Raw genomic sequence first — 13,705 nt, 5'->3', positions numbered from 1 at the left:
TAAAAGAGGAACATTGTTCAAGGATGTTCGCACCATCGTCATACTGTGTTTGAAAGGCTTTATGATACCATCCCAATCTGCCCTTTCAACAGTCCACCTTCGTGGCCTTCTCTTAATCTCGTAGTCCACACCGAAACCAATAATAATTGGTTTGTGGTCACTGCTGTGAAAGTCATCACAAACAGACTAATCAAGATGAGGGAGTAAATTCGGTGAGCATATGGAGAGATCGATGTTAGACATAATACCAGATGATAAAGACATGAATGTGTGAGATCCATTATTCAGCAAACAAAGGTCTAAGTCTTGCCTCACACTATGTACTATATTTCCTCGAGTGGAGCGGAAGGTCGGGCCCCAGGAAACATGGTGGGCATTGAAGTCTCCTACTATTAATGATGGAGATGGTATTTGTGTGAGGAGATATGAGATATCCAGAGCACTGAACTCAGTGTTCGGTGAGATACAGATTTCAGCAGATATGTAACTTGAAGGGGATAGAGATCTTTACTGCAACAGCAGGAACGAGAGTGGTCAGTTGAATCCTTATAGCCGATACCTCATCCTTCATGAAAATAGCCGCTCCACCACTCTCTCTATCGTCTACTATGCAGTCGTATCTCTCACAGAAGTATCCTCTGAGTGCTATTGGGTCATGTTGCAGAAGATGACTTTCCTGGAAGCACATGATTATTGGATTATGTATGTGTGCCAGTACTCCAATATCTTCAATGTGGGACCGAAGACCTCTAACTTTCCACTGAATAATGTTCATAAGGGAAAAATATAAACAAATTAAAAAAATAAATATACCTAGGAAACCATATAAAATTTAGTTGTATGTGATTAGGTTTTTCTTTTTCGTGTTCTTTAATTTAGATAACTCCGACACCTTTGGGTTGGGAGGTTCTTCAACCATATCCTCCAGTATATGGGGTGATGATGGTGGAGGACTTATTATAATGAGATGCTGCTATTGACATCCCAGAGGGGGTGGTTGTGGGTTCCCTTTATGGGGAGCTTATTGGTTGGCTTACTGCCAGCTGTGGTAGTCTCTGCCCGTACCGGTAGAACTTTGGGAGCAGGAACTTTCACATGGATCACACTGTTGGATTCATTTACTGTGACGTAGGACTTTTTATTCATCTTTGTCAGCTCTGAAATAGTGGCTGTAAGCGAAGTAACTTGATCAGAAAGCATCTGAACAAGTTTCTTAAGTTCATTGCAGGATCCGCACTGCTGATTATGAACATTTGAAAGGAGTTTGTTTTGACATAGCGGTGGCGAAAGATACATCCGGTTTGACGAGGTTCCGGGAGTTAACTATCTTTCTATATTCCCTGCATGCAGCTGTGAAAGATAGTTTCTAATCAGTACAGATTTTGAGAATTGCCTTTTCTTCCTTAAAGGTTGGGCAATCTCGGGAGCAGGCTTTATGTGAACCACTACAGTTCGCTTATTTTTCACTTTCCTCGCACTTAGTGTCATTGTGACCTTCGTTAGCACAACGAGCACAGATCTTCATTCTTGAGCAAGATGTTATAGTGTGACCATACCTTTGGCATCTGAAACATTCAACAACATCTGAAACCATGGGTTGGGTATGAATGGGCATACCCAAACGGAGAGGTAACCACTTTAATTTTCTCTGGTTGAACAGGAAGATTGAATGTCAGTATAAGAGACGGTGTCGGTTCTTCTGTTCTGTTCTGCCGTTTCATTATACGTTTCACTTCTACAACACCTTGAGTACGAAGTTCATCAGCAATTTCACTTAAATTCATTTCCAGAAGGTCACAACAAAAAATTACTCCTCGGCTGTTATTTAGGGGTCTTGTGGTATGTCGTACTTATGCCGCCCATATTGGTGAGACGTAATAGAGAGCGACTCTGCTCATCGTTAAATGTTTCCACCAGAATTGTTCCATCATGTAAATTCTTAATGTTCCTCGGAGAACCAATACATCCTGTGACGCATTTGTTAACCAGGAAAGGTGAGACCTTTTAAAGGGAGCCATGTTCCTGATTATTTCGAATAACATCAAAGCGAACATTTTTGTACCTGACACCATCTTCGTCTGCTGTAGCAAAATTATCCTCGTCAGACGAAGCTGACCGAGGCCTTTTTACTAGTCTAAAATTGGTGGTTTTTTTCAGATGGACCACCAACCATCATAGAATTTGATGAAGGAACTGAAATTTTGATACCACGAGAACCGGCGATATAATAGACCACTCCAGCAGACCGCACACGTACTGGAGCTAGAGCTAAATACAACTGGGTTTGCTCTGGTGCCCAGAGGACATTGTTTGAGACTACTCCCCGTCGGGGTATAACAGTGTCATGTTGGAGAGCTTTTATAAATGCTAGCTAGTGAATCTTCCCTAAGATTGCGAAAAGTCACTCTAATTGTTTTGGGATCTAGAATCCTGCGATTCAGGAAATGTATTTTATATTCTACTGGAGCAGCTAGCATTACCATTATACACACCCAAAATGAATACCAGATCATTGTATTCCTCTGTTGTAAAAAAAGTATGGCATTACTTCAATGGCAAACCGAACACATGCAAAACTAAAATTTACCAGAAAACCTTCACTAACGATAGCACAATTCACAGTACCTGATATACGTAATGTACCTTACAGAATGATTAAGCACTAATACAGTATTGCGCTTTGTTGATCAGCTGTTGTTATTTTATTGCCAACTTTGAAGTAATTTTTCAAATAATTTATTGTATTTCTGTAATTAATAAAAAAATTATTATCCAAGTAATTTTTTTTTTACATTTGTTTAATTCCCATTTTTTTTAAAATCTTTTATCAGCAATTATTAACAGTAAATTTTTTTTTACAAATTTTTCACATCACCACAAAAGAATTTGGTTTGTTGTTTACATCAAATAAATATTTTTCTGACAAATGTGTAATGTACTGTTTCTAAATAAAATTCAATTTTTTCTAACTTTTCTTTGTTTTATTCAACTTATCTTACACCATTTTGTTCAGAATTAAATTCTCTACAAGTTTTGTTTAAAAGTTTTATGTGTTTATTACCCGTTAAAGACTATCAAACATAAAAAACAGTGTTTTTTAACTCAATTAATTGGTTTTCAGATTTCTCAAAAACTACTGCAGATACAGCTTTGGAACCTATTTTATTTGATTTTTCAGGTCAAAAATCACTAAAATTCTTCCCCTTTATTAATTAAAATCCTAAAGATTCAGTACGACCTCATTTTACCAGGGTAGCTGAAATCCAAGTGGAATCTTTCACTAGCCGTAACTTGCAAATTTTAGGACTTCATTTTAGGACATATGTTTATTTAAACTATTCCAATATTTTCACAACAAGAATAGGTTATGAAAGTCCCAGGAAAACTTTGTGATACAGCTTGTGTAGTATTGTTATATAATATAACTATTTTTTGTTTTAAATGTAATTTATTGTTGTTAAGCATTATCCAGAAATTAAAGAAAGTTTGAACAGTTTAATCAGATAATTGTAAAATATAACATAATTAACTTCAAACAGTTCATTTAGTCAGTGTTTAAAAGCAGTTATAATATTTAAATGTTCAATACTATCAAAACGGGAAAATAATAGTAACATTATTTTAGATAACACCTCCTTTTTTCAAATTGCATAGAATTTTGCTTTTAGTTTATTTTTTTGGGAGCCATTTTACAGTTTCTTCATTTAGCATTACCACATTTTGTCATATGCCCAACCCAGTTTTCAACTTTTACCGTTTGTCATCTAGTGGCAATTAGCACGGTAATTGTGTCATATTTATGGTGGTAATTGAACTACCCAGTGCCGCTCTTTGTATCTTTTCTTATCTATTACCTAGAAAGAACCCATATCCAAAATTCTAAAAAAATTCAAAATTTTTGTTTTGTAATTCTTATATTCTGAAATCTTGTTAAAATGACCGGCCCCGGTAAATCCCTTTTTTGGTATGACTGTTTACAAAAATATTTATGTATCTAAATAAGTATTTTAAACGCATAAATATTTTTTATATCTAAAAAAATTATAAAATTATTGCATAAAGAAATAACATTACATTTTTGCTACATTATGGTCAGAAATCCAAATCAGAAGTTGAAAAAATATTCTTCTTCTCGATCCCTTAATGAACGTATGGGCAAGGGTAAGGGTTTGTATTCCAGCCAGGTAAACAGCAGATGGTGAGCCACCGGTTGTTAGAGCCTTGGTTCTTTCAGCATTAATCTTGAGACTGTATGGCTGTGCTGCACTTGCAATGTCATACAAGATGTCTGTTGCCTTGGCATCATCTTCTGCAAATATAGCGCTATCATCGGCAAATATTAGATCTGTCACATAGCCATTTTTGCCATATTGGATACCACGCCGGCCAAAAGGAAATGATGTTCTATTAGGTAAATTAAAAAAAAAGCCGCTCCACCACTCTCTCTATCGTCTACTATGCAGTCGTATCTCTCACAGAAGTATCCTCTGAGTGCTATTGGGTCATGTTGCAGAAGATGACTTTCCTGGAAGCACATGATTATTGGATTATGTATGTGTGCCAGTACTCCAATATCTTCAATGTGGGACCGAAGACCTCTAACTTTCCACTGAATAATGTTCATAAGGGAAAAATATAAACAAATTAAAAAAATAAATATACCTAGGAAACCATATAAAATTTAGTTGTATGTGATTAGGTTTTTCTTTTTCGTGTTCTTTAATTTAGATAACTCCGACACCTTTGGGTTGGGAGGTTCTTCAACCATATCCTCCAGTATATGGGGTGATGATGGTGGAGGACTTATTATAATGAGATGCTGCTATTGACATCCCAGAGGGGGTGGTTGTGGGTTCCCTTTATGGGGAGCTTATTGGTTGGCTTACTGCCAGCTGTGGTAGTCTCTGCCCGTACCGGTAGAACTTTGGGAGCAGGAACTTTCACATGGATCACACTGTTGGATTCATTTACTGTGACGTAGGACTTTTTATTCATCTTTGTCAGCTCTGAAATAGTGGCTGTAAGCGAAGTAACTTGATCAGAAAGCATCTGAACAAGTTTCTTAAGTTCATTGCAGGATCCGCACTGCTGATTATGAACATTTGAAAGGAGTTTGTTTTGACATAGCGGTGGCGAAAGATACATCCGGTTTGACGAGGTTCCGGGAGTTAACTATCTTTCTATATTCCCTGCATGCAGCTGTGAAAGATAGTTTCTACTCAGTACAGATTTTGAGAATTGCCTTTTCTTCCTTAAAGGTTGGGCAATCTCGGGAGCAGGCTTTATGTGAACCACTACAGTTCGCTTATTTTTCACTTTCCTCGCACTTAGTGTCATTGTGACCTTCGTTAGCACAACGAGCACAGATCTTCATTCTTGAGCAAGATGTTATAGTGTGACCATACCTTTGGCATCTGAAACATTCAACAACATCTGAAACCATGGGTTGGGTATGAATGGGCATACCCAAACGGAGAGGTAACCACTTTAATTTTCTCTGGTTGAACAGGAAGATTGAATGTCAGTATAAGAGACGGTGTCGGTTCTTCTGTTCTGTTCTGCCGTTTCATTATACGTTTCACTTCTACAACACCTTGAGTACGAAGTTCATCAGCAATTTCACTTAAATTCATTTCCAGAAGGTCACAACAAAAAATTACTCCTCGGCTGTTATTTAGGGGTCTTGTGGTATGTCGTACTTATGCCGCCCATATTGGTGAGACGTAATAGAGAGCGACTCTGCTCATCGTTAAATGTTTCCACCAGAATTGTTCCATCATGTAAATTCTTAATGTTCCTCGGAGAACCAATACATCCTGTGACGCATTTGTTAACCAGGAAAGGTGAGACCTTTTAAAGGGAGCCATGTTCCTGATTATTTCGAATAACATCAAAGCGAACATTTTTGTACCTGACACCATCTTCGTCTGCTGTAGCAAAATTATCCTCGTCAGACGAAGCTGACCGAGGCCTTTTTACTAGTCTAAAATTGGTGGTTTTTTTCAGATGGACCACCAACCATCATAGAATTTGATGAAGGAACTGAAATTTTGATACCACGAGAACCGGCGATATAATAGACCACTCCAGCAGACCGCACACGTACTGGAGCTAGAGCTAAATACAACTGGGTTTGCTCTGGTGCCCAGAGGACATTGTTTGAGACTACTCCCCGTCGGGGTATAACAGTGTCATGTTGGAGAGCTTTTATAAATGCTAGCTAGTGAATCTTCCCTAAGATTGCGAAAAGTCACTCTAATTGTTTTGGGATCTAGAATCCTGCGATTCAGGAAATGTATTTTATATTCTACTGGAGCAGCTAGCATTACCATTATACACACCCAAAATGAATACCAGATCATTGTATTCCTCTGTTGTAAAAAAAGTATGGCATTACTTCAATGGCAAACCGAACACATGCAAAACTAAAATTTACCAGAAAACCTTCACTAACGATAGCACAATTCACAGTACCTGATATACGTAATGTACCTTACAGAATGATTAAGCACTAATACAGTATTGCGCTTTGTTGATCAGCTGTTGTTATTTTATTGCCAACTTTGAAGTAATTTTTCAAATAATTTATTGTATTTCTGTAATTAATAAAAAAATTATTATCCAAGTAATTTTTTTTTTACATTTGTTTAATTCCCATTTTTTTTAAAATCTTTTATCAGCAATTATTAACAGTAAATTTTTTTTTACAAATTTTTCACATCACCACAAAAGAATTTGGTTTGTTGTTTACATCAAATAAATATTTTTCTGACAAATGTGTAATGTACTGTTTCTAAATAAAATTCAATTTTTTCTAACTTTTCTTTGTTTTATTCAACTTATCTTACACCATTTTGTTCAGAATTAAATTCTCTACAAGTTTTGTTTAAAAGTTTTATGTGTTTATTACCCGTTAAAGACTATCAAACATAAAAAACAGTGTTTTTTAACTCAATTAATTGGTTTTCAGATTTCTCAAAAACTACTGCAGATACAGCTTTGGAACCTATTTTATTTGATTTTTCAGGTCAAAAATCACTAAAATTCTTCCCCTTTATTAATTAAAATCCTAAAGATTCAGTACGACCTCATTTTACCAGGGTAGCTGAAATCCAAGTGGAATCTTTCACTAGCCGTAACTTGCAAATTTTAGGACTTCATTTTAGGACATATGTTTATTTAAACTATTCCAATATTTTCACAACAAGAATAGGTTATGAAAGTCCCAGGAAAACTTTGTGATACAGCTTGTGTAGTATTGTTATATAATATAACTATTTTTTGTTTTAAATGTAATTTATTGTTGTTAAGCATTATCCAGAAATTAAAGAAAGTTTGAACAGTTTAATCAGATAATTGTAAAATATAACATAATTAACTTCAAACAGTTCATTTAGTCAGTGTTTAAAAGCAGTTATAATATTTAAATGTTCAATACTATCAAAACGGGAAAATAATAGTAACATTATTTTAGATAACACCTCCTTTTTTCAAATTGCATAGAATTTTGCTTTTAGTTTATTTTTTTGGGAGCCATTTTACAGTTTCTTCATTTAGCATTACCACATTTTGTCATATGCCCAACCCAGTTTTCAACTTTTACCGTTTGTCATCTAGTGGCAATTAGCACGGTAATTGTGTCATATTTATGGTGGTAATTGAACTACCCAGTGCCGCTCTTTGTATCTTTTCTTATCTATTACCTAGAAAGAACCCATATCCAAAATTCTAAAAAAATTCAAAATTTTTGTTTTGTAATTCTTATATTCTGAAATCTTGTTAAAATGACCGGCCCCGGTAAATCCCTTTTTTGGTATGACTGTTTACAAAAATATTTATGTATCTAAATAAGTATTTTAAACGCATAAATATTTTTTATATCTAAAAAAATTATAAAATTATTGCATAAAGAAATAACATTACATTTTTGCTACATTATGGTCAGAAATCCAAATCAGAAGTTGAAAAAATATTCTTCTTCTCGATCCCTTAATGAACGTATGGGCAAGGGTAAGGGTTTGTATTCCAGCCAGGTAAACAGCAGATGGTGAGCCACCGGTTGTTAGAGCCTTGGTTCTTTCAGCATTAATCTTGAGACTGTATGGCTGTGCTGCACTTGCAATGTCATACAAGATGTCTGTTGCCTTGGCATCATCTTCTGCAAATATAGCGCTATCATCGGCAAATATTAGATCTGTCACATAGCCATTTTTGCCATATTGGATACCACGCCGGCCAAAAGGAAATGATGTTCTATTAGGTAAATTAAAAAAAAATTCATGTAAATGTAGATCTGAAAATGAATTTTGTTTTCAAGTTGTGTAAAAAAATTCTACCCTGATTTTTGTTTGATGGTAAAATGAAACTATACTGAACTTTCTGTATAAAAATTAGTAAAATTAGTGGTTTTATTTGTTATCTGATGTAAACTTTTTTAACAACGGGTCATGCAACTGTTTCTTTGCAAGTTTCCTAAAAAATTTTGTAAAAAGAATAGAAAGTGATTTTACCTGCATATCAGTGAAAGTCACTGGTACTGATTCACTACAGTCTATTTGGTTCAATGAAGATAGTAATGTGAACCTTCAATATTAAGCCTGATACAGAATGGTCTTGTTACTGTTAGACAGTTAAAAGTGACTTAAGTTTTGTGTCATCTATCTTGTTGGATGTAATACCTAACAGACATTTAATGTTATTATATTATATACATACAATATAATTGTATTGTAATCAGTTTAAGAATTTATAAAAGATGTCACTGAGGATGTTCTTAGGCCTGAAAGCATTTTGATGAAATAAAAAAATTAAAGGTAATAGTGTTTCTCTAATTCTGTACTTTGCAGAGGCTGAAATAATATATTGTACATATAGATATTTACATACAGAGGAAGAAAAAAAAATGGACTATAAAAAGTTTAACCTAAATAAATTAATTATACATAAAATTATATATATTAATTATATATATATATATACATATATATATATATATATATATACACACACACACACACACACACACACACATGAAGATCAGTGATTTTTTTCATTTTTTTGTAGCTGTTATTCAATTTCCTTCTAACCATAAAATTCAAACAAAAATTTTTATGAATCAAGTTTTATATTAGCTAATAAATATAATTGAATATTTTATGTTTCACTCTTTTATGAAATAAATTTATGATTATTGACATGATTTAATTTAGTTAGTAATTTCTTTTAATTGTAAATTTTAATCGTTACACTAAACTGCATAACATAACGTTCAGTATCATGATAAATTACACGTAGCACTTTCATCTATTTAAAAGAAAATAATAGTAATTTACCGTAAATTATATTTCATGATAAGGATTTTATTACAGGCAAGTATCTGGATTTTGTTTCAGATAAAGTTTTAACTTTTATGTTTTTTCTTGTTAGTTAATGTTAATACAGCAGTAAAAATAAAAAATTTAATTAAATTAATTTCATTACAACGGATCAGTTACATTTATATTATTTTATATTCAGTATTAGTATTTTTTTTCATAGTATGGTTCTAGCACTTGATCTTTCTATCTTTCTCTCTTTTTCTTATGCTGAATCTTAATAGGTAGCAATCATCGCTAAAGGTACATATATTTTGTGATCATCTGTTAATAAATTTTGTTCATTCTTTTTATTGTTTTTGTTTTTAGGTTAATTATGATCCAGAAAAAACCAGAGAAGAAATTTTATCCTTAATAGCACACCATGTGACTGCTGTTAATTACATTTACAGGGATACAAAATTTGATGGCCGGGTTGAACATCGGAATATGAAATTTGAAGTTCAGCGAATAAAAGTAATAAGTTGACTATTTTTATGTTCTGATATATATTTGTTTTTTTTTTTCATTTGCATTATAATTTTTTTATTCGTAAAACAATATTACTTTATGACAAAGTTTCCCTTTTAAGAATTGCAAGCATTACTTTTATTAAAAAAAATCTGCACTATACGGAAACAGTTTACTTGGTTGTTCCATACTCATTTTCTGTTAAAAAAGTAACTCGCATCTAAAGAGAAAAACCATTCTAACATTCTTCTTCTAATAATTTTTAAACGAGACATGTTGTTTATTGTTCTACTTCTACCTGCTGTAAAATAATATATAGGATGCAGTGGTTATCATATTAAAATTAATAAATGCAAAAGAGGTGTAAGCCTTATTAATGAAAAATTAATACCCTTTTTGTACAGAGATTGATTTTAATAAGAGAAGACGTAGGATTCAGAGTACTACAGAAAAGAATTGAACTTTAGAACTGCGGGGTATAACTGCAATTCATAAAGTATGTTTTGACATGACTTGGTGATATATCTAATTACAATTTTGACTTAGGGGGATTTCCTTGTTATTTGTAATGAAACATCAACATTAGAACAAAAGCATCTAATGTTTGTTTAATTATTGAACTTGTGGAACTTGAGGAATGCTTATTTTGTTTCATTATTTTTTAAATTTAAATTTTTATATTCTTTTTTGTGAGCCTTTCAGTTAATTTAATCAGCTTACTTCTAACACTATAAAATGCTCAGCTATAATAATGCACTTATCTATTAAATACCATACACTCTTACTTTGACAAGCTTAATGATTGTAGGGTAGGCTCAATAATCCTCTTTTTGTGCTTATGGAAGAACTACACCAAAATGTTGGAAATAATTCATCCATTAAAATCATTAAGCCAACTCTTCAGTAGCATGCATATTAATCTGAACACAAATTCTATTTAATAAAAAGAGACTTTATTTAGAAAAAAAATAATACCTGTACTATTTGTGAATAACTAGTAATTAATAAACCCTTCTGTATTCTTAATCGCTTCACATAAAGAATTTGGCATCTATTCAACACATTCTTTTTTCTTCATTGTGAAACCATACCGATAATTATTGCTTCAGTTTTTGTGATACAACTCATTTTAACTGTTGTTTTTTTTACTATTCCCAAAGATTTTCAGTCGGGTTTAATTCTGGGGAGTTGACTGGCCACAGGAGCACTTAAATGTTTCATTCTTTAAAATATTTTTTACTTTTTTGGCAGTATGGCACGAGACCAAATCTTTTTTGGAATACTCTTTTGCCATGTAGGAATTTGTTTTGAAGTTGTCACAATCCTTTCCTTCAGAATTTTGATATATCCGTCACTTTTCAACATCCCTTCTACTGGAAGTAATAAATAAGCGCTTTCAAATGTGAAACACCCCCAAAACATTTTTTTTTGTGAGGATGGTTAACCGATTATTGGTATGAGCCGATGATGTATTTTCATTCGATGCTTTTTTAATGTATTGAACCCTTTGCCCCTGAATATAAAAATGTGACCCTTTAGAAAACATAACATTTTTTCAGTCTTTGGTCCAGTTAGGCTTTGGTTCACAAGAGCCTATTTTAGTGTACATTAATGGTGTTAAAAGCCGCATTTTAGCTGGGCAATGAGCTTTCAACAAGCTGTAAGAAGTCAGTGTCTTAACAGTTGCTATGTGTAAAGCTGTTCCACTGGCTGCTAATTCTCGATTTAAGTCTACAGCAGATAATTTTGGATCAAATTTACTTTTTCTCACTAATAACCGATCCTGGGTCGGGGTAGTTCTCTTTTACAGTAACATTTGCTTTTCCTTTGAGATGAAAAAGGACCGGTTTCTTTATATTGTTTTAAAATAGCATTTTCTGACTGTTTCTAGTTTTAACACAACACTCAGAAACTATTTGTAGTTTTGTATCGGTATGCTCAGAAAGAGATGCAGTTTTCAAAAGTTTTCTTGGAATTATATATTCCAGACACGCACAAAAATGTGAGTTTTAAAAAATGAAATAAACTTTCACATTACACAGACAACTTAAAGAATGGGTGTGGTCAAGTAATATGTAGTCACAACATAGAAATAAACAAAAAATTCTTGTATTTATGTTTTCCTTCTCCTTTTTTCTCTACTTTGAGTGCTTTCACAGAATTCTTGCTTTGACAGAACATATGAATTTAGAAATTTTGGATTAAAAACGGTTAAAAATGATAAGTATAAAAGTCTGTTTACTATCGTTGTTTCATTTGTTTAAAATGAACTGTTCTTATACTATTACAGTCTATCTTAGTTGTGATATAAAATTCTTATTTAATGTTATTATAATTTAAATATAATTTTTAATTTAAATTTGAATAATGTAGATGAAATGTATTATTCCCCTAATTCGGTTCTCTTCAAATTTTATTTCATTAACTATATTTTTGTTGCTATTTTTTATTATATCTATTTTCAGTAGCGTAAAGGATTTAAATTTATTGTTACCAATTTCTAATGTTTACTTGTTATCTATCCTTGAAAACAGGTGTTTTTATCTGTAATGTGATAAGCATAATCAGGTTTTTCTATTTGCTTCCTACACAGGTTTTTATTTTATCCTGTAGTCAAGAACATAAACTGAAACTAACTTTTATATTCTAACAAAGCAGAAATCTCTTGATAGAATATATACATCCAGAAGCTTCACATATTCACATATGTATGTATCAAACTCTTGCATCGCACATTTGGAAAAGTTCATTTTTAATGCATTCAATCTCTTACTATTTTCCACTCAGTGGATCTACAAAAGTCACTTTTAAAATTTAGCTTTAAGAAATTATGAAGTTAATGATAGTAACACTAAATTATACATGATAACATTTTTCTAGTTTTACTGTGACGTAGCAGTTTCCTGCAAGAAAAAAAATACAGTTTGCCTTTCAGTTATTAGATTATGAATCTGTTGTAAACATTCAAATTAAGTACATATTGGAAAGTTATACACCAACGATGAAGATTTTGAGTGTTTTATTTATAAGCGAAAAACATCAATCACCCAAGTGTGATGGTATTCCTAAATCCATTTACATGATACATCTACTTCCCTGCAGATTAATGAAAAGTTGTGCTCCAGCAGATTGAGGAACCACCATTTTAAGAGGCTTATATGAAAATGTTTTCTAATCGATGGATTGATATAGAGGAACATACTTTCTCCCCATCAGGAAGTCCGGATCTTAACAGCATTATGAAATTTTCTGATTAAAACACTTTTGTGGAAACTGTTGCTATTTTTACCCTACTAATGATCTGGTGAATATAAATATATACAAAATATAATTTGTTCTCTAGTATACTATTAATGGTACCCGTTTAGAAACTTTTTACCGTAGGTAATAAAACTTGTACATTTTCAGACTATTTTTAATAATAATAAAAATTTCCTGGGTCCATCGAATTAAAATTTACCAAAGCACCAAGTTTTATGATTATTTTCAGGAACTATGCACATATTAAAAATTAAACTTATTTTATCAATATTATAACACATCATCTTATTTTTAAACAAAAATAAATAACTTAAAATTGCTTGCTACCAAAAGTTATTAGTTGCATTCCTACTTATTGATAAATGTTACTACAAATAAAATTGTTAACTTTTCTTTTGTTTTTCATTTTAGATCGACGATGATTCACCGTGCAGACCGCATTATCAAGGTGAATCAAATCCATTTTGTATGGAAAACATTGATGTCAGCAACTTTTTAAATCTTCACTCTCTGGGAAATCATGAGGACTTCTGTTTAGCTTATGTTTTTACATATAGGGATTTCACTGGTGGTACGCTTGGGTTAGCTTGGGTCGCTTCAGCATCAGGTATAAAAATCTT

The 13,705-nt window shown here is 32.6% G+C and overlaps 1 protein-coding gene across 1 annotated transcript in view; it reads left to right on the top strand.

The window, feature by feature from the left end:
* kuz (zinc-dependent metalloprotease kuz) overlaps nucleotides 1–13,705 on the top strand; it is a 140,280-nt gene that overhangs the window by 80,779 nt on the left and 45,796 nt on the right. The window contains exons 5-6 of the mRNA XM_075375877.1: nucleotides 9,684–9,830; nucleotides 13,497–13,692. Of these exons, the coding sequence (XP_075231992.1) occupies nucleotides 9,684–9,830; nucleotides 13,497–13,692 (343 nt within the window). The remainder of the gene's footprint in view (nucleotides 1–9,683; nucleotides 9,831–13,496; nucleotides 13,693–13,705) is intronic.

Source organism: Lycorma delicatula, chromosome 9 (genome assembly GCF_047948215.1).
Source record: "Lycorma delicatula isolate Av1 chromosome 9, ASM4794821v1, whole genome shotgun sequence".
Classification (NCBI taxonomy): Eukaryota; Metazoa; Arthropoda; class Insecta; order Hemiptera; family Fulgoridae; genus Lycorma; species Lycorma delicatula.
The sequence above is the reverse complement of the archived record's forward strand: the minus strand, read 5'-3'. Positions and strand labels throughout refer to the sequence as shown.